The 26663-nt window shown below is 48.7% G+C and overlaps 2 protein-coding genes across 9 annotated transcripts in view; both read right to left on the bottom strand.

The window, feature by feature from the left end:
* Nucleotides 1-8777, bottom strand: part of CTCF (CCCTC-binding factor) — a 46881-nt gene extending 38104 nt beyond the window's left edge. Inside the window, exons 1-3 of one of the 5 annotated variants that reach the window (XM_058528044.1) lie at nt 8530-8776; nt 4383-4499; nt 3012-3121 (exon numbers count right to left, since the gene is read on the bottom strand). The gene's annotated coding sequence lies outside the window, so the exon portion shown is untranslated. Of the gene's footprint in view, nt 1-3011; nt 3122-4382; nt 4500-4612; nt 7719-8529 lie in introns of those variants that run through there. The other 4 variants (XM_058528045.1, XM_058528043.1, XM_058528041.1 and 1 more) reach the window with 4 other exon arrangements.
* A 12647-nt stretch (nt 8778-21424) lies between these two features.
* RIPOR1 (RHO family interacting cell polarization regulator 1) overlaps nt 21425-26663 on the bottom strand; it is a 42863-nt gene continuing 37624 nt past the window's right edge. For 2 of the 4 annotated variants that reach the window (XM_058528037.1, XM_058528039.1), the window contains 10 exons: nt 25010-26593; nt 24804-24922; nt 23807-23939; nt 23402-23537; nt 23117-23278; nt 22717-22875; nt 22376-22572; nt 22202-22285; nt 21995-22085; nt 21425-21852 (listed from right to left, as the gene is read on the bottom strand). In XM_058528037.1, the coding sequence (XP_058384020.1) occupies nt 21755-21852; nt 21995-22085; nt 22202-22285; nt 22376-22572; nt 22717-22875; nt 23117-23278; nt 23402-23537; nt 23807-23939; nt 24804-24922; nt 25010-26593 (2763 nt within the window). In that variant the 3' untranslated portion in view covers nt 21425-21754. Of the gene's footprint in view, nt 21853-21994; nt 22086-22201; nt 22286-22375; nt 22573-22716; nt 22876-23116; nt 23279-23401; nt 23538-23806; nt 23940-24803; nt 24926-25009; nt 26594-26663 lie in introns of all 4 variants that reach the window. The other 2 variants (XM_058528036.1, XM_058528038.1) reach the window with 1 other exon arrangement.

The raw sequence follows: 26663 nt of genomic DNA, 5'->3' as shown, positions 1-26663 counted from the left end.
GGGGAAATTTACCTAAGTAACTTAGGAAATGAGTAGAGACTATAAGACTAAGGACTAAAGAACTATACATAACACCTGTACTGTAGTTAATAAAGTTAAGAGTACAGGTCAAGAGGGGCCAGCCCCGTGACACAGCGGTTAAGTGCTCACGCTCCACTGCTGGCGGCCTGGTTTGGATCCCGGGTGCACGCCGATGCACCTCTTGTCAGGCCATGCTGTGGCGGCGTCCCATATAAAGTAGAGGAAGATGGGCACGGATGTTTAGCCCAGGGCCAGTCTTCCTCAGCAAAAAGAGGAGGACTGGCATCGCATGTTAGCGCAGGGCTGATCTTCCTCACCAAAAAAAAAAAAAGAGTACAGGTTAACAATTCTGATACCATTATACATGTCTACTGGGACTGAGCAAATAAGCAAAGAGGTGATGAATAGTGGTTAAAAAAGAAGAGACAAAAATTTAGAAAAAGAGAAATAAGTATACCTCAAGTCATTCCTTTGTGCTGTGCCAAAGATAAAACAAAGCCTAGCTCTTTCCATATGGTCACACTCTGCTATACTTTTTGTACTTGATCTTCCCTCTCTGCATTGTAGTATTCCCTATTTAACCTACTAAATTAATTTGTACTCCTCCAAAAAAAAAAAAAAAGAAACAATCTCTCTCCCAGAAAGCTTGGCTCTGGCAAGGGAAATTCAAGCTTTCAATAACATTGCTTCAGCTAAAAGTTTATAGATTAATTCAGGTAGTAATGTATTTCTCGGTTCTCAGCCATAACTGCTCTCCCCAAAATAAGAAAAAAAAATTATATAGGAGAAAACTCAGATAAGCAAGAATATAAACCTACAGGTTTTATATAAACATTTTGGTTTATATCCATAGTTCCCTCCCCATATATATACATATTTACTCTCACACAAGAGATCATATTGTACATACTATTTGATAATCTGCTTTACGCAGTATGTCTCAAATATCTCTCCATTTCAGTATATTTCTATACATAAGGTAATGGTTTCATGACATTCTATTATACAGACATATCATAATTTACTCAGTCCCCTATTGCTGAATACCGCTATTCTCAATTTTGGTAATTCTGCTTTACTTAATTGAAAAGAAAAAAAGGAAAAAATCCAATTGCATTATAAAAAACTGTGTTATACAAACTATAGAAAACCAAGAAAAGTCATCCCAAACCTAACCACCCTTGCACTACTAGTTTTTTATTTTGTTTGACTGGTGTTTTGATGTCTGCCTGTTTAGTCTTTTTTCCTAGGCATTCAAACAATTACTTACTGAGCTCTTGCTATGTGCCAGGTTTTTGTTTGGGTTTTTCTTTGCTTCTATTCCATAACAATTTATTTTTTTGTACTATATTTCTTAAAAAACCTTCTCATAAGCATTTTGCTGGTTAGTAGTCTTCCCAATCAGCTTTTCTTAGTGGTTGCTGAACATCACTCCCAACAAGGGATGTGACCCTGTTTATTTATCCATTTCTCTACCGATCAACAGTTTTTCTGATTAATCTAATTTCTTCATCCATAAAGTCTCAATTTAGTTCACTTATCTTTTGTATTGTCTAGTGGTCATCACTGTTCAGTTTAATGCAAAATATATACAATGACCAACTACTGCTCAAGTCTAAAGATCATCGCCTTACCTCTATATAGCACATTATAGTCACAGTTACAAATACATATATATTCCCCTAACAATATTTCACTTAACTGCATAAGCCTATAACAAGGTAGATGTGTCATTTTACAAATGAGGAAAGGAAAGCACAAGGGAGTCACCCCTAATGGACTTTCCCAAGGCCATATAGCATCAAGCTGCACGGCTAAGCCTTGGTGCCCTAAGAGGATTAAAATCAAATTTTATGCTTCTTTTGTATTTCCTGATACACCTGGATCAGGGTCTCTCCTCCAGAAAGCCCCACCCAACGTCTTTCACCAACTCCTGTAACTGACCATGCCCCCCTGCACCCTGAACACACTTTTATCAGAGCACCACCAACACTTATTTACAGATCTCTTGCCCCATATTCTTCTTAAGACCCTCAGGAAAAGGATCATCTTTGAATCCCCAGTACCTAATGCAATGCCTGGCACAAAGTAGAAAGGCAAGTCTTCAAAGTATGGAACGAGCACATTAAAAGTGTCCAATAAATACTGCAGATATTTAGACCACATCTAAATACCCAATTGACAATATTTCAATGAAAGTTACACTTCAGTCTCTCTAGAACCAATTAGGTTCAAATATAAAACCTGTATTCAAAGAGTAGGCATTATCAATACAGAAAATGTAATTCTTAAGTGCCACTTACATTAAAGACAATATGCTAGTAACAATACTTAGTAACTGTAAAACACAGAAAATAGTTAAGAACAGATGCTTTCAAATAATTATCTTAGGAGTCACAGGGTCCATGGCTTAGGATTCAGCCATTTTATTATGACTTTGACTACTTAAAAACTTGAATTGGAGAGGGGAGGTTAACAAAAATCAATAGAAATTGTTAATTATGCTTGAGTTAATGTGACATTTGTTTTCAAAATTCTGTTTTATAGAATTTACAGTTTTAGATCTGATTTTTCTCACTGCTTCCTCTTCTCTTTGAAATTATAATTCTTATATCATTGGAATGGTCTTGATGACAATATTTCTGACTTGGTCCAGCCATCTAGAACTGCCTAGCTATCTGTGCAGAGCTCTTGTACATGTTGAGCATGTGTAGGAACATGCATGCAACCAAACAAGCACCATTTAATACAATTTAACTTCTATATTCCACAGTATGATACTACAGGGGACAAAGCAAGGAGCTGTTCTATAGCTCAAAAGTATTGCTTCTCAAATGTTTCCACCGTAGTACCTACACAAAGAGCGCTTCCCACACCCAGGTACTCATGCCCCATTTTGCTGAAGACCTGTGTTATCTTAGACAGTCATACAGAGTTCACATTCTGCTCCTAAAATATATATTTAATGTAAAAATTTTAAAATTACTTACCAGCTAAATAACTTAACTTGCTGCCTCCTCAATGAGCACAACTGAAGCTCCAAGATGGGTCATGTCTATCTTGTGGCTTCAAGAACCCAGGAATCATAGCACTTTGTATCCTAACGGTATTCACATCCCAGTTTGAGAAACAGGGATCTAAACAACTAAAACTAGCCATAACACTTAAAAGTGACCAACAGGTTCCTACAACCCCATTCCCCAAACTCTTAAGGCTAGTTTTCTCAACAGCTTTTTCAGAACAGTATTGTTTCTCTTTTCAGCAGCTTATTAGTATGCACTGTGTCAACACTCCTAAAAGAACCTGCAGGGCACGAGTTATTTCTGGAGAAACAGAATAATAGTACCTAGACCTTCCCATCTATCGAGGTACCAAGCTGCCCATTTGGAAAACAGAGATTTGAAAAATAGTAGAGCTTTTACTCCTGTTCCTTCCTCTTCTCTATGTACTCCAGGCTCAGCTTGTAAGGAAAATCTTAGTAGTCACTTAGAGGAATCATTCATATAAATTTATCTAATCTCAGCACTTGTAATTCCCACCTCTGTATTCCTTTTTGCCATTACACAAACGCAATTAAACTATTTTCACATGTTCTAGGAGATAAGAAAGATGTGCTCTCTGGTAGCCTGAAAAAAGATAATTTTCACACCGAGAACTCTACTTCGTTGTTTACGAGATCCCAAAGCCTGCCAGAGCCCAACATTTATGAGAGGCCTGTTTCAAGTTCCCTATGATGTCCATTATATTTTATAGCAGAAATTGTAGGCTAAAGTAAATTTTAAGTGTTTTCAAATGCTTAAAAAAATATATTGATAATGACTACAACATCCTGATGCACACGTGGGTCATCAGCTAGACTAACTCAAATTAATTAAGACAATTTTTATCCAGGATACCAGCTTGCCAAGAGCAGGACTCCATGTATTCCTCATCAAAATTACAAATTACCACAGGTCATGGACTTTTGAGGTCATTTGCAAGAGTCAAAATATACATTCCAAGGGTTTCTACAGAAAACCAGCCACCATTTCCTGAGGTCTTTCTATGCACATGCTCAGAATGGTATCTAATGCTTTATACACATTCTCATCAACTCCGAAAATAGCCTCTATAATCGGTGTTATTCTCTCACAAACGAGGACTGTACGAGTAGAAAGGTTCAGTAACTTGCTCAGTGTCACCCAGCTAGTATATGGCAGTGCAGAGTTTCAAACCAAGGACTCTGACTATAAAGCCTGTACGCCCTCAATTACCCACCATCCTGCATCTCCTATACCCAAGAATGATCCAGCAAATCCTCCAACCCCAGGAGGGTTTTATTACTCCTATTTTTAAGACCAAGAAATGGAAACAGCATTTACCTCTCCGTGGCTGCAAAGTCAGTTTGAGGAGGGAAAACAGAACCCAGCTCTCAAGCCCCGGATCAGCAATCTGTCCACTAGTGCATCTTGTTCTTTGGCCCCAGGTCCGTGATCATTCTAAAATAGAAGCACAAATCATTTTATGAACACTAAACACACAAGTGCATATATAGCATGAAAAGCCAAATGAGGGCAAGATAAAGACTGATAAAATTGGGAAAGAAACATACCTGTTAATATGACACGTTACTAATGGAGCCATTCCATAAATGTCTATCAAGCCAGTAATAAAACACCCACTTATTTTTTGAGACGTTTCCTAAATATATAAAAGACTAAAGATTTTGATTATCAAAACAGCATCCCATTGCGATCCTGTAACCGATAATGGCACATGTATGTATATTCAAACTATCAAAAAATTAATTCTTAAAGATGCAGTAATAGTCTTTAACAATTTATTTCCTTATCTTCAGCAAGCTGTGGTTTTACTGATTAAGTTAGTTTATACCACAAGACTGTATATTTTTCAGTTTAATAAGATAACTACGTGGGGAGCTTTCACTGACCTTTGAAAATCCTAGAAGCACAGTAAAGAAATACTTTTTTTTAGTCAAATAATGAAATACTTTTTAAAAGTCAAATTGTTAGCTGCCAAGCTCCAGGCAATAGTAGAGTGGAACTTACCTCCAAGGAGGGGGAAAAAAACAACTCCCAAGTGAGAAAAAGAGCTAAATTTGAATTAAGAGTTTCCAAAGAATTTGGCACATGAAGTACAACTAAGAGGGAATCCATCTCATAATTAACTAAAGCCCACAAAACTAAGCTGATGTAATACTTTCCTAGATAAAGCTGTCTTCTCCGTTGCGAGGCAATTTATAACATAAATAGAGGATTAGTGTATTTAGTCCAAAAAACACTTTCGTATTGGAGTCCACATATTGTCACTAGCATGCCTCAAAGGGAATGAAATTTTATGCCCCTGAAAATTCTAAGGGTGATTAAAAATGAGGATTAAGTGTGAAAAAAATCACTATTCTTCAGTTATACGTTAGCAGTCTATATGCAATGCCACATCTTTGCACTCAAATACTAATCACTGAGAAAATGCACCAAGATACTGCCAGGGAAGATCTGAAGATAGTGACTAGAGAAAGTTTAGGGATGTTTAAAAAACACAAATATGGTATGTCAAATCTACACATCCAATTGTGAACCATGAACTTTAAAGTTATACATTACTTGCCATTATTGTTCTTTCTAAACCTGTATGCTCTAAGGATTAAATCATGACAAATCTTAGTTGTTTGAAGAGGGACCTAATTTTTGGCAAACGAGCGCGAAGTCATCTGGAACCAAGATGGGCAAATAAGGCAGATAGACGGTCAACTAGGTTTCTGGCTTAAAAATATGAAATGGAGCCTATAAAGTAGATGATGTGGAGTGAATCTGACACCAACAGCAACCCTGAAGCAAAAAACCAGTCTCTAGAGGTGATTTTCTGCCAGCAGGCACCACTGTGCAAGGCCCTGCCACAGGACTCCTCCTCAGGCACCTAGTCTGCCACAGGTGGCCTCTGCCACTCCCAAGGAATTCCCCAAGCTACCCAGAGAATTCCTAGGTGGGTGCCCTCATTTTTGTGTGTTCTTTAAAGCAAAATCCTAAAGCTCCTAGAATTTGAATGCATCTTAAGGATAACTTTTATGTCTCCTAAATTTTCTTATGTTGGTTGAATGGATCCCTAAGGATAACTTTCACAGCTACTCTTAAATAAGCAGTATTTTCCTATGTGGACAAACATACCTGTTGTAACCTTCCTCATACTACTTACTGATTTAAGTAATATGTTACTCTGGGTAACCTTATATCCTCAATTTATTCTCTCTGTAGATTTAGTTTTCCAATAAAAACAGTATGAATCCTGGCATACAGAAAATCTCAAAAGGATAGCTACCATGTGGACAAGGTCTATACCATTAAAACAGCATAACAATATGAGACCAAGAAGCTGATGACCACATACAGCACAACTGAATCAAGAGGCAAAATACAGTCTGTTGAGCATAACGCTAACCTGGGAAAACAAGCTTTACTCCTGGCTCAATTACAGATCTGCTAGATTTTAATTTTTAACATGTGTGGAGCTTATTTCAATAAGTAAAACATGACAACTGCGATCCACAATTTCAAAGTAAAATAAAACTGAAAATCACAAGAATGCAAAAAATTACACAAACAGACTGATATATCAGACAATTAAGCGTGGTTCTATTCCCAAACCTGACACTCTATCAATACTACTGCGTTTAGTTACTTAGTGCAATTTTATTGTGCAGGAAGGGAAGAAGGAACATCTTGTAGGATTCAAAAAAGGGATGTTGAAAGACTCTCCTATGGAGGCATACTGCTGCAAAATCCTACAAATTGAGATTACACACAGTGGACCAGAAAAATTTGCTTAGTACCAGGCTGTTTTAATTTCCTCATAAGCTTAACATAGCTTTCCTTCCAAAAAAAAAAAAAAAAGTAATCAACCAAGATCTTCTCTCCAAAGCAACCAGAGCTGATATTTCAACTGCTGCATGATACTATATTAAGGTATTAGAATATCTGAAGAAAAAGCAAAAAGAATAAACTCTGGCAATTTAACAGGAAGCTTTTTAATGACGCAAGAAGAGTTCAAGATAGAGTAAACTTAATATACATGCCCCGTTTAACTTCTTTTGCCGCCTATAAGGGATGTGGAATTTTAACCTTCCTAGTCGATATAAACTCAAAGAAAGCATGAAGATTCTACGTCTGCGAATGTTTACTTAACGCTGAACTCAGGGCTACAGGAAGTCAACTACTAAAGAGTAGTTACATTAGGCGTAGATATTTATAAACCAACTGCAGCTAGTAACCCAGGATTCAATTACAACATCAACCTTCATATTTCAGCGTATGGGCAAATTACCAGTGGAGTCAAGAATAAATTCATTCTGCCCTACTGGCGCTTTAGAACGGGTTGCACAATCCTGGGGCAGAACTGCCTTCGCCTAGCCCTAGAGCATCAGGTACTAAGCACTGTACTAAGTTAGCGTCAGGACATTTTAAAGCGGGAGGGAAACTCAAGGATCACCCGAACCAATTAAGCCAACCCATAATCCCGAATTCAGGAATTTGTCACGTCACTTGAGACCAGAGTGAAATTAAGTTTTGATCCCTTTGAGATCTCTCAGCGCACAAAGTCAGGCTATCACTGCAAGGGGAGTCCGACCCTGCTTCGAGAAAAACTACTTGGTGCGGACTCGTGTCTTTTCCGCCCACAGTGAGGGGCCGCACCGGTCGGGTAGGGCAAGGAGACCCGGCGCAAGTTTGGGGGCGCAGCGGGGCCCGGCGGGGGCGGCGAGCGCGCGTCCCCCCGCCCGCTCAGGCGGCGTTGAGGCGCGAGCAGCTCAGCCAGCCTTGCAGAGGGAGCTCTCGGCAGCTCTGGGGTCCCTCTGCTCGCAGCCGCAGCAGCGCCGCCTGCGCCACTCGGCGGAGACGGAGACCAGCGGCGGCGACGCGCGGACTGGCAGCTACCGCCGAGCAGCCGAGCTGCCGGGGACGCTCGCACGGCGGCCGGGTAGGTTCCGGGGACCCGGCGGGCTGGAGGATGGGCAGCCCGAGAGGCGTCGGCCACGGCCCGATACCCATACTGCACCGAAACCCGGCTACGGGCGCGGCGACAGTGGGTCGGAACCCTTGAGCGAAACGGACGCGGAAGCCGGGCCGCGGAGATAGCCTCTCGGCTGAGGCCACCCGCTGCGGGAGGGGCAGAGGGCGGGCCGCGGCCGGGCAATCGGCCGGGCCAAGAGCCGGCCTCGAGGGCAGAGACAAAGGAAGGAAAATGGAGTCGCCGGCGCGCGGGCCTGTGTCGCCGCCGGAGGCCTAGCGTGCCGCCAGGAGGGAGGCCTAGCGGGCGGGTGTGGGGACGGGGGGGCTGGCCGGGCCGCGGCGGCGACGGGCAATGGCGGCGGCCGCGCCGCAGCAGGGACGGTAGAGGGAGACAAACACCCCCCGGCGGCGGCGCTGGCGCCGGGCTGCAGCCAGCGCCGACCGGAGCGGCCCCATCGTGACACCTAGAGGCGGCCCGCGAAACCTCCTCCACCCCGGGCCCCCTTACCTCCGCGCCACACCCCCCGCAGCGCCCGCTCCGCCGCCGCTCCACCGCTCCGGCCACCCGGCGTCCCCGGCCAGCTCTGCGCACCCGCACCGGCTACCGCCGCCGCCGCTGCCGCCAAAGAAGCAGCTCCGCGCACGGTTTAATCGCTCCACAGGCTCGGACACAAAATGGCGGCGGCGCGGTGCAGTGCGCCTGCGTCGGCGCTGCCGGGGCCGCGGGTGCTGATAAGGGAAGGGACGGGTGGGGGGGCCGGCCGGGCGACGAGTGGAGGGCGGGGGAGGAAAGGTGAGGGGAGGGGTTGGCGCAGGGCAGCATGGGAGGCGGCCCCGGGCGCCAACTTTCAAAAGCGGGCGCGATGGCGTCACGGGCGCGCCGCGAGTCGCGTCACGCCGCACGCGCCCTCCCGCGCCCTCGCCCGGTCGCGCGTGGACTCTGCGAGCGCCGCGGCGTCTGGGCTCCAGCTGGGTGGGGCTTCTTGGGCGGAGGCCGCCGCCCTCTGGGCGGTCCGGGATTCCCGGGCCCGCTTGACCTGGTTTCCCAGCCGCAGTCTCCCTCCTGAATCCGTAAAGGGGGGAGGGGAGGGTGTTTGGAGGAAGCGCGCGCGGGGCTAGCCGTGGGGCTAAGGCGGCTCTTGGGCCGGGCCCCGCCCCGCTCTCCGCCCTAGCCGGGCCGGACCCGCCCTCCGAGCGCGGCACCGCAGCCTGCCACCGAGTAAGGCCGGGTCGGTCCCCGCGCAGTCCCAGCTCTTCAGAAACAATCCAGCGCCCGAAAGCGACGGCAAGAAGGGCTGTCTTTGCCCAGCGGCTTTTGGGGATCTCTCCGCCCTAGAAGAGGGCCTCCTAAAACCGGGTGCGAGACTAGAGGGCGAAGGCCTCTTCTTGGTGTCCCCAGGCCACCTCAGCCCGGAGAGGCCAGCGGAAGACCAGACGATGCTTTTATACGATTCTAGCAGTTGTCTTTTGCCGAAAGGACTTTCTGTATTCAGCGCGGTGTAATTCTGTATTTTAAAACGTGCATTTCTTGTCTTGGCCCTGAGAGCTGTTAAGTTCTCTGTGGGCGGAGTCCTTCAGCCCCTCACAGTGCGATCGCCCCTCCCCCTCCCCAGGATGCACCTGCCGACTCTACGCAACCAACGATCAAGTTGATCGAGGGCTGACTGACTGGAAGATGTTCTGGTGGCTCCGGGAGTTGGGAATCTGACTCAGGACCGTATTCTCAACTCCTTTAGATATCACGGACAACAAATGGACCCAGCGTGAAGCGGACAGCTTCTGCTTTATTCAGCTGATTGCTCCATTATGAGAATGCTGCACCAATATTGACAGATCTTTTTCTTTAAAGGGAATTAGAAATCTGGATTTTTAAATGTGAAATCTCCTGATATTTAGATGTTGGCAACTAAATCAGATGTTTTTAAACTGCATGAGCTGATTAAACCACAAATGTGGGCTGTCAGTTAATGACTTCTGACTAGGAGGAAGGAGTGAAGAGAAGTTACAAGGCCAAATCCTAGGAACTCCAGCATTTGGAGATAGAATAGTGGGGAAGGAGACTGAGAGGGAGTAACCAGGAAGGCAGAAGGCAGGCTCATCCACAAAGTGTTGAGTTATGGAATCCAAGGGCAGAGAAAGTTTCAGGTAGGAGGGGAATGGTCAACTGTGTGTGGTGCTGCTGAGAGGTAAACTTGGGCCAGAGACATGGCTATTGGATTGGTCACCTTGGAGGTCAGTGGAGAATATCATTGGTGACCTTGGCTTGATTCATGTTGGTGAATGTGGACCTGACTAGAATGGGTTGAAGAGTGAAAGGGAAAGTTAGGAAATAGAGACAGCACACATAGGCAACATGAGAAGTTTTGCTGTGAGGGGAGCAAAGAAATTTAGGGATACCTGTAGAAGGATATGGGGTCAAGGGAGGAGATGTTTTAAAAGATGGTGGGTTCTAGATCATGTTTATGTGCCATTGGGAGTGATACAAGAGGGAGAAGTCTTGCTTATATAGGAGTGAAATCCGTGGAAGGATATAAGGAAACCGGGAGGATTGACCTTGGATAGGAATAGGATGCTTCCACTGTGATAATTAGGGTAACAAAAGTGAAGATGGGGGCCCGCCTGGTGGCATAGTGGTTAAGTTTGCACACTCTGCTTCTGGTGGCTCAGGGTTCCCAGGTTCGGATCCTGGGCGTGGACCTACACACTGCTCATCAAGCCATGCTGTGGCAGGTGTCCCACATAAAGTAGAGGAAGATGGGCACGGATGTTAGCCCAGGGCCGAGATCTTCCTCAGCAAAAAAAAAAAGAGGAGGATTGGCAACAGGTGTTAGCTCAGGGCTTCCTCAAACACAAAAATGTGAAGATGGATGCAGGGGAGAGGGAAAGCAAGCTTACGGCTTTGCTATAGTTAGGACTGCCTTGGTGGCATTGGGTACCCTTTTGAAGTTTGTGATCATGAGTTTAAAGTTAAACCAGTTGGCCCAGTGTGTGGTTTTTCTCCAACATTCACCTGCTTGGGTACAGACATGAAGAAAAAGGATAATTTGGGTTCTCAATGCTAGGACCCAAGTTTTCTGATTCCTAATCTCAGGTTCTTGCCTTATGTGATTAGCTACTATTCTAGAAATGTGTGAAGTATTTGGAAAATTTATATGTGACCCCTTTTTCTAGAAACCAAATGATCTCATTTGTCTCTTATGTACCCCTTAGGACTCAGGCATAAAGAAAAGGCAAACTTAGAGAAAGGAAAATTACCAAACGGATTCCTCTGGAATATCTGCATTTTGCATTTTCTTCAGTCCTCCACCCCAAATAGGTTCTGGTATACTTAGGAACTATGTACTAGAAACAACAAAATTGATTTGCACTTAGCTTCTTTTTCTTTCTAGTACCTTTAATAATCTGATTAATTCACTTTCTCTAAGACTTTACCTCAACCCATCTTCCTTATCTTTAAGAATAAGCTACAGGCCAGCCCCGTGGCTTAGCAGTTAAGTGCGCGCACTCCGCTGCTGGCAGCCCGGGTTCGGATCCCGGGCGCGCACCGACGCGCTGCTCCTCCGGCCATGCTGAGGCCGCATCCCACATACAGCAACTAGAGGGATGTTCAGCTATGACATACAACTATCTACTGGGGCTTTGGGGGGAAAAAATAAATAAATAAAATCTTTAAAAAAAAAAATAAGCTACAAAAATGTTTTCTAAGGCTTTAATGTGGGCAAATATAAAGCAATGTATTTAGACGGGAAAACCCTCAACTATATTTACAATTGTATTTACAGCTGCTGTAGTCTGAATAGTTGTGTCCCCTCCAAAATTTGTATGTTGAAATCCTAATGCCAGATTTGATGGTATTAGTAGGTGGGGCCTTTGGGAGGTGCTCAAGTAATAAGGGTGGAACCCTCATAAATGGGATAAGTGCCTTATAAAAGAGGCTTCATAGAGATCCCTAGCCCCTTCCATCATGTGAGGACACAGCAAAAAGGCAAAGGCTGTGAACCAGGAAGGCGGCCTTCATCAAAATGCAACCATGTTGGTGCCTTGATCTTGGACTTTCCAGCCTCCAGAACTCAGCAATAAATTTCTGCTGTTTATAAGCCACCCAGTCAGTGATATATTGTTATAGCAGCCTGAATGGACTAAGACAACAACTATATTTATATTATAGCAACTATATTTACAACTATATGACCTCTGAGGCATCAGTTAGAAGCCAGGAATGGGGTCCAAGTGGACTTGGAGCCTGCTTTCTGAAGACAGAGATCCCATGTGCTGTTCTGACACGGGCCTGAGAAAATACTGAGGATCACTAGGAAGGAACAAAAGGAAATGTTTTCTTTCCCTTGTAGGAAATTGTGATGTGTCCTTCTTCATGGAATGGGCTCCAAAGACCAAGGAACAGAAAGCCAAACCAAAAGGATAGGATGTTTCAGGGTGGATAGAAACAAGCTGAGAGAGAAAAGTAATATCATGAGAGCCCGTGAAACAGTTGGGATGATAAAAATAAAGATGAGTTTGTTCCCTGAAGTACTACCCCAGACTATCTCATCAATGAGAACTACAGTGATTTAAAAGCACTCAGTGGTTTAAAGAAGTGTTCTTCCCAAGGACTGTCTCTTAGGTTTGTAGTCCACAGGAGTTCAGGATATTATTAGCAGAAGGCTCTCAGCTTACCACATGGCACTGGTGAAGTCACCACATTCCAGGATCTGGCCCTCAGCCTCACAGGCAGGACCAGAAATGTAGTCTGTATCCTGAAAGTGGATTGCTTCCTTAGGGATTCGTCAGGTTCACAGGAGCTTGATGGATAAGCCTCTGCTTATCACTGTTTTACTAACTGGCAAGTGGACCAGTGCTCTCATGCTGGTAAAAGGCATGTTCTCTCCCTATAGGAGAGTGTCCTGGGAAGCCAAATTACTAGAAAGCTTTGGTAAGCAGTTAATTAGAGTAAGAGTTGTTAGTTATATAACTTAAATGTTTAATATCGCCCTCTCTGGATGCTGGATTCAGATTGTCCAGCATTCAAGTCTTGTCTTAGTCTCTTATTAGCTGTATGATCTTGGGTAAATTAGTAACAAATCAATTGCAGGTTTCTTCTCTATAAGATAGGACCATAACTGTGCTTCACACAGTGGTAAGTATTAAACGAGAAAATGCAAGTAAAGCTTTTGGCACAGTTCTAGGCACTAGTAATCATACCATAAATGTAAATTATTGTTATTATTTCTCTTTATGCTTCTTGTTACCTACCCTCACTCCCAAATCCACTTTTTAATGGACATGCTCTTTCTAGATTCATTAATAGAATCAGTTACTGACTAGGCTTTCGTTGGCCTGGGAGCCATTCTTTCTGGAAAAGGTGTACTTTGTGCTATAATTCTCAAGAGGACAATTCTATTTCCAAGATCTTCCTTGGCTCCCACTGTTGCTCCATGTAAAGCCTGCAATAATCATGATCATTTATGTGGTTTTTTTGGAGGGAACTCTTTAAGTAAGAGAATCAATAAATGAAGGAGAGAGGTGTTGATTTTTTTAAGAAACAATGGGCAAGAATCTTCCTGCCTGCTTTGGGGATAAGACCTAAAGTTACACTTGAACATTCCTGTTGCCTCTGTATCTCTTGAGGATATGTGTGAGATATAATCCAATTCTGCAAACATTTATTGAGTACCTGCTGTGTTCATCTCCCTGTTCTAGGGCCTGGGGATACAAAGATGCCCCACAATGTGTGTCTTGCCCTTGAACTCAAAGTTTAAGTGGTCAGACTGGTTAGAAAATGAAACAAAACAAAACCAAAAAACAATTAATGCAGTAATTATTATAATGGGAATAAGTGGACTCATAGATAAACAAGGAAATCATTTTCCAGGAGTATCTTGTTTCAGCTGGGTGTTAATCAGAAGGCATTAACAAGCAAAGCAAAGGAATGTAAGGTGAAGAGCCATAATCAAAGGCATAAAACACAAGAGCGTTAGGGGGAGAGCAAGTCATCCCACACCACTGGACTAGGGAGTAAAGTAGTGATGCTAAACCTTATAAGACATTTGGAAAGCTTTCAATGTCAACTGACAAGGCCAGCCACTTTCTCCTAACATTTTAAAGACCTGCCCTTCTACATCCTCTCCTACCCAGACCACAAGAGTTTTTTTCCTTATTGATGTCTGCTTTCTTCAGACCCCTGTAAAAGCCATATTTACTTTATACCTCTCTGATCAAATTACTGCTCTCTAAAGGACTTTTACCTAGACCCACATCTCACATTTGAGAAGTAGGTTATGTTTGTTCTCTGCTCTTACCTGCATTTTTCATGCACGCATTGATTACGCTTTAATAATCCATCTTATCTGTACATTTTTCATTTTTTAAAACACCTTCATATCTGCCCTTTCAATTGATGTTCACAGCTCTATTTGAAGAACCAGGCAGTTTTGTCCTAAACTCAAGAAATGAAGTGACCTGCTCAGAGTCATCCAGTAACTTGTTGGCAAACCAGAATGAGTACTCAGATCCTCCAGCCCCACCTTCTCTCTCTTCCTGTTCTTTCACTAGCTGCTCAGAGCTCCTCACTCTGTCAGATAACATTTCCATTTTTATAGGGATCCTCTGAGATGATGCTTTAATTCAGGGGCTGCTTTGGAAGGGGAATGGGAAGGGAGGTCTATCAGGAAGGCTCTGGGCCTCTCTGCTCCCCCATCCTCTTCCACTTCTCCAAATTTTATGTGATTTGTTTAGGGGGAAAAAGGTTTCTAAAAACAGTTGGACACTACTGCCTTAACCCAAAGAAAGGGATTTAATGGTGGAAGTATCAGGCACTTGGAAGGCAGATAGAGGAGGTATTTGGAGTGATGAATTATTAATCTGTCAGTATGTCCTGAATAACTGCACGAGATCCAGGTCTATCCTTCAGGCTAGATAATACCGGAGATAGATGATGTCCCTAGCCCTCGAGTGCCTTATACTTGTCTTATGTTATCTGGAGGGGCCAGACTAAACCTCGTAAGCATTAATATGTAAAAGCCAAGGATGGAGAGGCAAGTAAAAGGTATGGGCTGCAGGTATGGGAGGAACAGGTTTATCACTGGACATCACAGTAGTCATAGGAGACTTCACAGTAAAGCAAGAATGACTTTCAAGCTTCTGCCTTCAGCCTACTCACTTCTCTTCTTGCCTTAGATCTACATATCCAGCTTCTTTCTGGACACTTCCTCCTGGATAGCTCCCAGGCTGCCTCTATGAGCCTTGTCTCTTTCCTCCCAACCTGCTTCTCTAGGGCTCCCCCTTTTCAGTGAAAGATACCACTATCCATCCAACACCCAGGCCAGAAACTGGGCTTCATTCTCTCATCTCCCACATCCCATCAATCACCAAATCCTGTCCATTCTGACTTTGGAATATCTCTTCACTTCACTCTAACCTCCTCTGCATCCACGCTGCCTCCACCCTGGCCCAGGCCACTATCACTTCTCCTAACCACAGCTTTGGACTCCTCACTGCTTCCTGCCTTCTCCCTCCACATACCTGCCAGAGCGACCTTTCCAAATCACAGATGTGATCATAAAATTCCCCTGCCTCAAGCCCATGGATGGCTCCCCAGTGCCCTGGGGGTAAATTCCAAACTCCTCACCACTCCACAAGGCCACCATGACCAAGCCTCTGATCAACTCTTCAGCCTCTTTGTTTTTTGTGAGGAAGATTAGCCCTGAGCTAACATCTGTTGCCAAGCCTCCTTTTTTTTACTGAGGAAGATTGGCCCTGGGCTAACATCTGTGCCCATCTTCCTCTACTTTATGGGAAGTGGCCACAGCATGGCTTAACAAGCGGTGTTTTGGTCTGCGCCTGGGATCCAAACCTGTGAACCCCGGGCCGCCGAAGCGGAGCGTGCGAACTTAACCACCACGCCACTGGGCTGGCCCCTTCAGCCTCCTTTCTAACTACCCCTTCTGGCCCCTGTGGATTCAGCTCGCTTGCCTCCTCCACCAGTCTGAACTCAGTTCTCCTTTCCTATATTGTCCCCTACTCAGGCTTTTATTCCATTCCTTAATTGAGATCCCAGTGGTGAAAGCGTGTTCTAAAGAGCTGTGCTTCATGGGGGACTCTGGGGAGTGTTTGCAGTGTCCAGGCTTTTTTCTGCATTAAAAACTTGGTGCTTTCATACTGGAAATGTTTTCAGGTTGTGTTTGAGATAAGACCAAGACATCAGTTAGGGAGCTGGATATAGGCAACCGGGAGCTACAGACAAGTTTTAGAGATATTCACCTAAAACTAATCTTGACCACTTACTCTAGTTGGCCTTGGTTGCTGGGGATAGTAAAGGCAGATGTAGCATGGTTAAACAGAGAATTGCCTGGAGCACATGTTAAAAATACAGATTCCCTTGCCCCAGACCTCTGAATTTGAATCTCTTGGGCCAACCCCATGGCTTGGCAGTTAGGTGCGCGCGCTCCGCTGCTGGCGGCCCAGGTTCGGATGCCGGTCGCGCGCCGAGGCACTGCTTCTCCTGCCATGCTGAGGCCGCGTCCCACATACAGCAACTAAAAGGGTGTGCAACTGTGACATACAGCTGTCTACTGGGGCTTTGGGGAGGGAGAAGGAGGAGGATTGGCAATGGATGTTAGCTCAGAGCCAGTCTTCCTCAGCAAAAAGAGGAGGATTGGCATGGATGTTAGCTCAGGGCTGATATTCCGTGCGCGCGCACACACACACACACACACAAAATTGAATCTCTAGGCAAGTTCTCAGGTGACTCTTAGAACTAGGTAAGTTGGAAAGACCTAACTGATTTCTTTTGTAAGAAATACCCACAGTAAGCAAATCTATAGAGATAGAAAGTAGATTAGTGGTTGCCTCAGTGTTGGGGTGGGGCCAGGGGGATATGGAGGCCCGGGGATGACAGCTTTTGGGATTGGTGAAAATGCTCTAAAATTGATTGTTGTGATGATTGCACAACTCTGTGAATATACTAAAAGCCATTGAATTGTACGCTTTAAATGGGTGAATTGCATGGTATGTAGACTAAATCTCAATAAAGCTGTTTAAAAAGAAATAAAACAAAAATCTTGAACTAAGCTCTACAAGGGAAGGCACCAGTCATCTTCCCCAGACTTGAGTGGTGCCTGTTACCTAGTAGAATAGTCAGCAAATACTTATGGATGTATATATTGGAGGCTACAAAGTAAATAAGCAATTGTAATCGGGTGTGATTAGTATTATATTAGGGAAAGCAGAGGCTCCTGTGACAGGAGCGTAGTGGTGGGGCAGCTTCCCAAAGAAATTTGTGATGTCTGATTGAAGCCTGTCAGGTGAACAGGCATTAGCAAAGCAAGATGAGGGGTGGAAAGAGTGAACCATGGAAGGGCAAGCAAGCCCTGCAAGCAGTTTGGTGAGGCTCCAATGCAGAGTGAGATGTTAGGTGGCAGAAGTGAGGCTGAAGAGGGGAACAGACTCAAAGGGCTTTGTGAGCCAGGATTTGGGGGCTGGAATTTTCCCTAAGAGAAAGAGAGCCTATAGTGGTAGATTTATGTTTTAGAAATCACTCTGACTGCACCTTGGAGAATGGATGGAAGAGGGGCAAGACCAGAGGCAGGAAGCCCATGAGGAGGCAGTTTTAGTGTCTAGGTGAGAGGTCAGTGTGTCCTGAACCTGAGTGGTACCAATAGGGATAAAGAGAAGTGGACAAAATTTAGAAATATTTAGGGCATTTAATTGAGAGGATTCTGATGGCTAGGATGAGGAGACAGAGGCAAGAGTCAAAGATGAGGCCCAGTTGTGTGGCTTAGGTACCTGGGTAGTTGGTAACTCCAAGAGCCCTGGAGGAGAAATGGGTTTTGAGATGTTGAGTTTAATTTTGAGCATGATGTTCAAAAGGAGGTATCTAGTCAGCAGTTGGATGTGGAGGTCTGGAGGTGAGGAGAGCGCCATGTCAATCATTGGCATACAGCCTCAGCATATAGATGGAAGCTAGAGGAATGGGTAAGGTGATTCAAGGAGTGTGTTTTAAGAGAGGAGAAAAGGGTCTAGAATGAAATCCTGTGGAGTGATGTTTGTAAGAGAATGCTTGAGGAGGAGGTGGAGGAGAAGGCTGTAAGGAGATTCAGAGGAAATAGCTAGAAACGTAGGTGTGAGCCATGGCAATTCATCTGTTTATTCAGCTGCTCTAAGTCAGCATTTATTGAGGGTCCATATGCCCTGGATATATTCAGAGACAAGTGAGACTTGACCGTTGACATCAAACTCAAACCGTGCCATCACTCCATTGCAACTTTCTGAAACAAGAAGCCCTTTTCTTGCAGGCCAATGACAGTCTTATTTTCTAAACAATAGATTGTTCTTCCTTACCAGTTTGTATAGGTCCTGGAGTCCTTCCCAAGCTCACCATCCTGTATTACCCAGGCCCAAAAGAGCCAGCTCCAGCAGCCAAGCCAAGAGGCTTCTGTCCATGGGGGATGGATGGCCTGAATAGGACACTCCAGGGCTGTCGGGGTGGGGGGCGGTGGAGGGAAAGGAGGGAGCATGTCATATGGGTTCAGCAAATTGTACCCACACACTAGGCACAGAAACACACACGAAAGGCACCCCTGCTCCGCTCTGTGGGCGAGACAAAGAAGCAGTCCTCTTCCCACATGCCAACCCATCTGCTTCTTTGCCTTCACAAACATGCCTTTTTTTTCTTTCTTCTTTTTTTGGTTCTCTGAAGCTTTGAATACATGAGGAAGAAAAGTGGGAGACAGGAGGAAAGGTAAGGTTGGAAGAGGGCAAGAGGAAAAGAGGAGAGTGGGGGAAACTCCAGTGACCACCAACACAATAAATCATATCCTGGACTACCTCTGCCTCGTCCCTTTTTTGCAGTGCATGCTTATCAGTTCCCTTTGGGAAAAGCCCCAACAATTATGGCCAAGGCATGGCTGTGGCCTCAATGGACTTGATTGATGGCGTGCTTCTCAGTGTGTCACAGGCCTTAGAGGCCCACTTCCTTCTCTCCCCTCAAAGAGGCTGGCACAGGCTCCACAGGACAGCTGGGCACAGGCTTTCCCTGCCCTGCTGTCTTTAACTCCTGATGGTGTCATCAATCTCCCATCAGCTGGGACAGCAAGCTCCCGACTGTCTGGAGTCGGGGCAGCAGGAATGAATGCCTTCCTGAACCAGCATGACAGTAGGGTAGGAGGTGGGGGGAGTGCTGGGAGCAGCTTTGCCCTGTGGGAAGACCTGTGAGACTGTGTGTGTCTTGGAGGAGGGGAGGGTGTACAGGAGGGAGGACAAGGGCTCTCCCTGCCCTCCACCACCTCAAAGACATGGGCTGGGGCCCGGATGTAGGAGCCCATCGAACCTGACTTCAAGTCACTGAGGGAGAGGGGTGGAGTGGCTGTTCTATGGTTGACTCACAGTGCTCTGAGCTAGGTAGGCTTGATGGAGCAAAGGCCTGAGGCTCTTTTTGTCTTGGCTTTGACAGTCCTTCACCTGTGTCTGGCTGTGCTCACAGTGCCCACTCTGACCCTCACACTCACCCTTGGCTAGAGCTGAATACTAGGCTCTGCCCTCAGGACCCTCCTTGTAGAGAACAGAAAATTAGGAGCCATACCCTTTCCCACCATTAGACAGCAGGGATGAAGGGCCACTCAGATTTTCAGTTACAGTCTCAGTTGACCTCTAGCTGGAATGATATTTTTTCCATCCTACATTTCTTGCCCAGGCCGTCCTCTCCTATGGATTAAGCTGTGAGCTCGTGCTGGCCCAGTCACCCATCTGCACTTACCCAGGATCTGGTCAGCCAGTGTTCACTTCCTCTTTCCCCACCACACAGGCTACGCTTTGGATGCAAGTGTACAGTCTTGGCCTACCAGTGGGCCTCTTGTGGTGCCTCAGGCCTGAGGGGCTCCTAGGGGTGGTTCTGAGACTGCAACCCTCCTGCAGGGGCCCTTGGGGCAGGCCCAAGCTGTGGCCAGCTTTGGGTGCTGGCTTGGTTTCTATCACTTGTTTACCTTCTCCACTCCCTGCCACCCCAGCCGACTACCCAAAAGGCTGAGCTGCACACTATCCCTACCGTACCACCCTTCAGTGACAGAGAGAGCACAGAGCTGTGTCAATGCGCTGAGAGCTGTTTGCCCACCCCCACCCCCACCCCCACCCCCACTGCCACCCCCACCCCCACCAGTCTGGAATGAGCCACCTGCATCCACACACAGGTGTTTCCTGTGCTCCTTCCTGTTGCCGTTTTTTCTGCTCAGCTTGGCTTCCCCAGCAGGTGGTTAAGTGCCCAGCCAAACCTCTTCATACACAGCCCTAAAACACTGGGGGGCAGGGCTCCCTGGGGATCTAGGTCACCCCCACCCCCAGGGGGGACTGTTGGCACCTCATTGGCTCTTCCTGAGTGCAGGCGCACACACTCTCCCCAGTGTGTCATGCTGCTGTGCTACTGCCACAGACACTGGGACACCAGAGGGGGCTGAGGGAGTGGGGAAAGCTCTGCCCGTGCACTGTCTCCCTTGCCCCTGGATAATGAAAGCTCTGGAGGGAGAGGGGAAGGGTGGAGGGCCTGTTTCTCCAGCGTTGGGTGTGGGCCTCCCTCAGGCCCTCCTTAGAACAGGCCTGCCATCCTGCCTGAAGTCCCACCCTACCCTCAAGTTCCTCCCATAGAACTCTTAACCTTCTGACGTTTATACACTCATGTGTCAGGCAGCTCTGGGGGAGGTGAGCCCTCTCCCTGGAGCCCTGCTTCCCGAAGCAGCATGGAGCATGGGGCGGGTTGGCCGGCTGTGGGAGGCCACTGGGTTCAGTCAGGTTTGTTATTACAGAGAAGAGGCAGCTCAGGGAGAGGAGGGACTTGCTGTTTAGGGTCACAGGGCAGCCATCCAGTTCTCCTGCCTCCCAGGCCCCAGCTCTTCCCCTCTGCAAGGATCTCCTCTCTCTCAATTACCCAGCCCTCAAGGAGCTCCTTGTGCTCAGCCCCCTCTGTAGGAAGCTGCCTGGGCAGAAGAAAGACTCAGAAGCTTGGTCCTGACAGGGTTCTGCTGCCCCCTGGTGGCCATAAGCTCTAGCCACCACCGCACTTTCTTTTCCTGCCTGCTTCTTTTTGCCTGTGGGCAGTCGTGGGAAGCTAGCTGCTGGGGAGCTGTTCCCAGGAATGGCACCTTTGGGCCTTCTCTAGGCCAACTCCACAGTTTGGCTCCAGCCCGGGCCTGTAGCTTCTAGACCCAGGGCATGCCCAGCCTGCAGGCTGAGCCTCCTCAGCAACATCCGCCCACCCTCTTCCTCTGCCCTCTTCTCCAAGCCAGTTCCAATCTCTGGGCTCTCTTCCACCTGGATTTCCGGGGCAAAAGCACATACCATTGGAATGTGGACACACTAGTGTCAGGAAGGGCCACAGCCAGAGGCCACAGCTGGAACAGAGGGTCAGGAGTGCACCAGGCTATGCCATGTAGGAAAGGCATTTTGCTTTATTTTCTGTAAAACTCTGTAAATAAAATACAAAACCAAGGGATGTAATGGGGCAGAGGCAGGATGGCCAGGCCCGGGACACTGACTTGTGGCAAGTGTGCTGAGCCGAGGCTGGGAGGCACTTGACTGCAGGCACTGACTCTACCAACCCCAGGGGCAACAGAAGAATATATTAGATTTTCATTAATTGATAGGAATCTGTGGGGGAGGTGTGTCTGGAGCCAGCCCTCACCCTCCCTGCCAGTGCCTGGTAAGCCCTGCAAGTGGGGGAAAGGGGCACTGGGAGCCTGTGGGTAGGGAGTTTAGAATGCCGTGCTGGCCATGCTGCCGGGCCCAAAGATTCGGGGCAGGGCGTCCAGTGACTCCTCCAGCCGTCGATGGGCAGATTGTCCTTCTTCCCCTGTAATGAGTGAGAATGGGGTCAGGAGTAGCTCTAGCCCCATCCTGGCCCTCCTACCCCTGACCCCATCTCACCCCTACTCCCCTCAGCCAAAATGTCCCAAAACTCGACTTAACCCTTATCTCCCATCCCCCAGCCTCACCACACTGTTGCAGGCTCTGCCGAGCAGCTTCCCTCACGGCTTCTGTGTCCATCTGGCACAGGTACACCAGGGGCTCAATGCCCTCGGGAGCCTACCGGGGGAGGGAGCATTGAGGTGGGCCCAGTGGAACAGGTGGGAAAGGCCCAAGGACCAGGGCTGGGGGCACCAGGAGGAGAAAGAAAGGGTGGATGGGTAGGCAGTCGTCACCTTGATGCAGCCCAGGGCCAGGCAGCCAGCTACTCTCGTCTGCACATCCTCATCCTCAAGCTGGTCCAGGAAACACAGTAGGGCCTGGGTAAGGGTGGGAGGGCACACTTAGCCAGACACTGGGAGCCTGGGACCCCAGCCTTTGCCCTCAAGGTAGCCCTGCCCAACTCTCACTCTTTCCCGGAAGGCAGGGCCCAGTGACAGGCTCCGGAGCTGGGTACTGACAGCAGCCATGACCTTGTTGTTGCCATGGACGAGCAGGGAGCTGAGGGCCCGGAGCCCATCCCTTCGTAGCCTCCCTTCAGGCGCCAACCTCAGGGCCTTCAGCACAACAGCCTGGTCATCTGAGTTCAGATTCCGCACCAGAAACACTGAAAGAAGGAAGAGGGCCTTGGGACAAGGGGGCAGGGCAAGGAGCCTCCTGGGGTGAGATCTTTTGTATACTAGTGTTCTCATCCACACCTTCAGACCCACCCGTAGGGTCAGGCCACTTTGTGATCAGGGCACTGCCTCACCCTCCTCAGCGGTCTCAGTCACATAGCCCTCCATGGAAGGGCTGTCCAAGGATTCGACGTAACTCCAGAACTGGAAGATGGTGAGCTGCTCTCCAGGGCCTGGCTGGGGTCTCCTGGGCAGCTTCTGCCCCAGGACATCCTCCAGAAACTTGACACATACTGTGGGAGGCAGTGCCGCAGGCCTCAGGGTTTGGATGGACCCAGGCCTTAGAGAGAAGAGTGCTCCCACTTCAGGCTTGGGTCCAGGGGCCCCCTGTCCAAACCCTACCCATCCAGGGTATTGTACCAAGGCATGAGCCTTTGCTATTTCTTCCCAGTGCTCAGCTCAGCATGTCTGTGTGGGGAATCACTGGGGATCTGAGAAAGGAGGGCAGAGGGGGCACGTAGGCAGCCCACTCACCAGCCTCTGCTAAGCCTGGCTGGCGCAGGGAGAGACGGGCACTGTATTGATTGCAGAAGGTGAGGAGCACCCGCTCCACAGGGCAGATGAAGGGGCTGAGTCCCTCCGTGCACTGGTCCCAGAAGGTCAGGAAGCCGGGCCGAGAGACTGAGAACTGCACCACTGTGAGGAGGTGTAGGAAAGCATCAGCAACAGAGCAGGCAGGTGGGCAGACAGGTATAGATGTGGTAGGGCAAGGGAAGAGCTTCAGAGTAGACACCAAGCCAGAGCCCACAGGGCCTTTACCTTCCTGGGCGGAGGTGGCAGGGATTTCCCATCGCCTGCTAAGCTCGCATACTGCCTCAATTACTCGGGCCTCCCGCAGCAGCCGCTCCAGGGCCCATGCCTCCTGGCAGCGCAGGGGCCCAAATGTGCCCAGTTTCTGGAGAATAGGGGTGGCCAAGTAGCTCAGACCTCACGGTAGGGCTTAGGGAGGGTGAAACATGGGGACTACAAGTCCCAGCATGCATCAGGAGAGGCTGTGGGGAGCCAGAGTGCAGGAGGTGTTCTATTCAGTAAGATTCAGATGCCAGGACCCTGGGGCATTGGGAGTGGAACTCAAAGGAGGTGTGGCGGGCCAAGATTGAAGTGCAGGGCTCCCTTGGGTAAGAGGCTGCAACAGGAGGGTGGGGGGAATACCACTAGCCTCACCAGCAGGAGGCGACTGCAGTGGTACAGGTGCTGGACCAAGGCAGCGTCCAGAGCTGGACACTCTGTGCTGAGGGGACGGGACCTGAGCGAGTCGAGGCTGTCCTCAGCCCCAGGCTCCGGGCTGCTTGGGGGCCTGAGAGAAAAATGGGGTCAACCACCCCAGGAACATGCATCACCATCTGGTCAGCAGTGTATTTTTATTAAGCTCCCCCCATCCCAGAATGGAAGAACAGACAATGCACAGATAACAGACAATGGATAAGTTCACAGAGGACTTCAAGGAGGAGGGGGCTGGGACCAGCAGATGTAGCGGGGGTCTCCAGAGTCTGCCTGCCAGTGCCACCTCCAGCTAAGACCACTGGGACCTCCGGGGCTGGGGTGGGCGGGAGTAGGGTTGCAGGCGGGATGGTCTACGCAATGTGGACTGCAAGGGGTTGTGGCCCAAAGGACACAGGGCATGGGGCCGTAACCTGGGCAGCGGCAGAGTGGGGAACGGCCAGGCATGACCCTTAACTGGGAATCGACAAAGCCTGCTCTGGGGCAGACAGCTAAGGGGCTGGGTTCTCCGGAGCAGCCGGGATCCACGAGATGGGGGGGTTGGTGCTGGGGCACCCAGGGTTGATGGAGAGGCACTGAAAGGGCTTGTTCATAGGGTAAGTCCAAGGTGAGGCCAAGGGAGAGAGGAGGAGCTGGAGGCTCATAAGCTGATGGGGACCAGCTGGGGAGGAAGACATTGCAGGGACAAGAAGAAGGGTGGTCTGAAGCACTGGGGACACACATGGGGTTGGAAACGTGGGCATCAGGACACATGAGGAGTACACGGAAGGAGTGAACACAAATGTACCTGCCAGTAAGTCCATCCCTCCTGCCCACCTCCAGTCTTGCTGCTGACCTCATGTGCTCCACTTGGCCCCACCTCACCTGTTCCCCTTTCTCACCTGGCACTCATCTTACCTCTTCCCCCTCACCTAGTCCCGTCTTACCTAGCCCCCCTCACCTGTCCCTAGGACCATCATGGTCTTCATCTTCATCCTCGTTGAGGAAACTGAAGCTCTCCAGTGCATGCTCCACGGTGATGCTAAGACTGGAGGCCCGGCTTCGAGTCAGGCCTTGTCTCTGCTGGGGTTGTGAAAGGAGTCAGAGCCACCGCCACTGCCTGGCTGCCCTCCCTGTGCTGCTGCAGCCCAGCCCGGCTTTCCTCACCATGAGCAGACTCTCCAGCCGGGTCACTTCCTGCTCCAGGCCTTGCAGCTCAGGGAACTGGCCACGATAGTCATCCAGGGCAGCCATTAGGGCCCCCAGTGCCTCCTCCAGCCTCCTGTCCCCAGCCTCTCCAGCTGCCCCTGGAACTGGGGCCTGGGCAGCCATGGCCAGGCTAAAGTCTGAGTGCTGGGGCACAGGGGCTAGGGATGAGGGAGGAGGGTTTGGGCTCTGAAGGATGGGCTCTTGGGGGTCTGGGGAAGGGCTTGTGAGGGGTTCCCAACTGGAACAGGTATGACTTGGGTAAGAGGTGCTGGGGGCTATGGGGTCTGCCTGAGTGCAGGGAATGGAGGCTGGGGGGCTACAGGACAGGGGATCAGTGCCTGGGAGAGTGGGGTTTGTGTGTGCAGAGGGGCTGGGGAGTGTGGCGAGGTCTAGAGAAGTAGAAGGGCTTACAGTTATAAGGGTGGGGCTTGTGACAGGATGGGTGGGGCTCCTGGTGGTCTGGACTGGGTCCTTAGCATTGGGGATAGGACATGTAGTGGTGTGAGTTGACATCCTGGCTTTGTGAGTAGGGCTTGCAGTAGTGTGGGTGGGGCTTGCAGAAGTGTGGGTGGGGCTTGTGGTAGTATGGGTGGGGCTTATGGTAGTATGGGTGGGGCTTGTGGTGCTCTGGGCTGGGCCTGCAGTATTGGGGGTAGGACCTGCAGTTATAAGGGTAGAAAGCATTGGCTTGTGGGTGGGGCTTGTGGTGGTCTGGGCTGGGCCTGTGACACTGGGGTTGGGGCCTGTAGTACTGAGAGTAGAAAGCATGAGCTTGTCTGTGGGGCTTGTGACAGTATGTGTCAGGTTTGTGACAGTGTGGGTGGGACTTGTGGTGGTCTGGGCTGGGTCTGTGGCACTGGGGGTAGGGCCTGTAATAGTGAGGGTAGAGAGCATGGGCTTGTAGGTGGAACCTGTGTTAGTGTGAGTGAGACCTGGAGCACTGTGGGTAGGGCTTATGGCACTACAGGTGGAGCTTGTAGTAGTGTGGGTAGGGCCTGGCAGTTCAGGAGAGCTAGAGTCTGGGGCCTTATGAACCAAGTCTAGGTGTGCAGTTGGGGCAGGGTCTGTAGACACGTGGGCAGGGCTTGTTGTACTAAGAGTGGGACTTGTAGCAGAATTGCTAGGGTCCAGGGCAGAAGAAACAGGACCATGGTGTTCCCCAGGGGTGGGATCTGGGTGTGCTGGTGGGCTAGGTCCCCGGGCTACGCATTCTAGGCCCACAGCCTCCACTGAAGCCTCAGCCAAGGCAGCATCCACACTGGCCTCACTGATATGGCTCAGAGTCCGGCTGTAGGGGACATGCCCATTGGCCAGGGCTGGGGCCATGGACCCCTCCTCATCCATAGGTCCAGAGGTGGGGGTCTCAGGCCTACGGAAGGCGACTTGGATGGGCAGAGGCTCAGGCTGCTGTACCAGGGGTCTGGGGGCTGAGGAGTGGCGGGCAGCACCTGAGAGCTGTGGGCTGGATGAGTCATCTGAAGATTCAGATGACAGGGACCACGCCGTCCCATTCTCCAACTCTTCCTGTCGCCTCAGCATATTCTGGAAGAGGGGAAAGTGCATTTCACGACCACCCCAGGGAACCCCTGAGGGACAGTGAGGCCTGAGCCTG

The sequence above is a fragment of the Diceros bicornis genome, chromosome 32, assembly GCF_020826845.1.
Source record: "Diceros bicornis minor isolate mBicDic1 chromosome 32, mDicBic1.mat.cur, whole genome shotgun sequence".
Taxonomy (NCBI): domain Eukaryota; kingdom Metazoa; phylum Chordata; class Mammalia; order Perissodactyla; family Rhinocerotidae; genus Diceros; species Diceros bicornis.
Note: the sequence above shows the minus strand (reverse complement) of the source record. Positions and strands in the feature narration are given on the sequence as shown.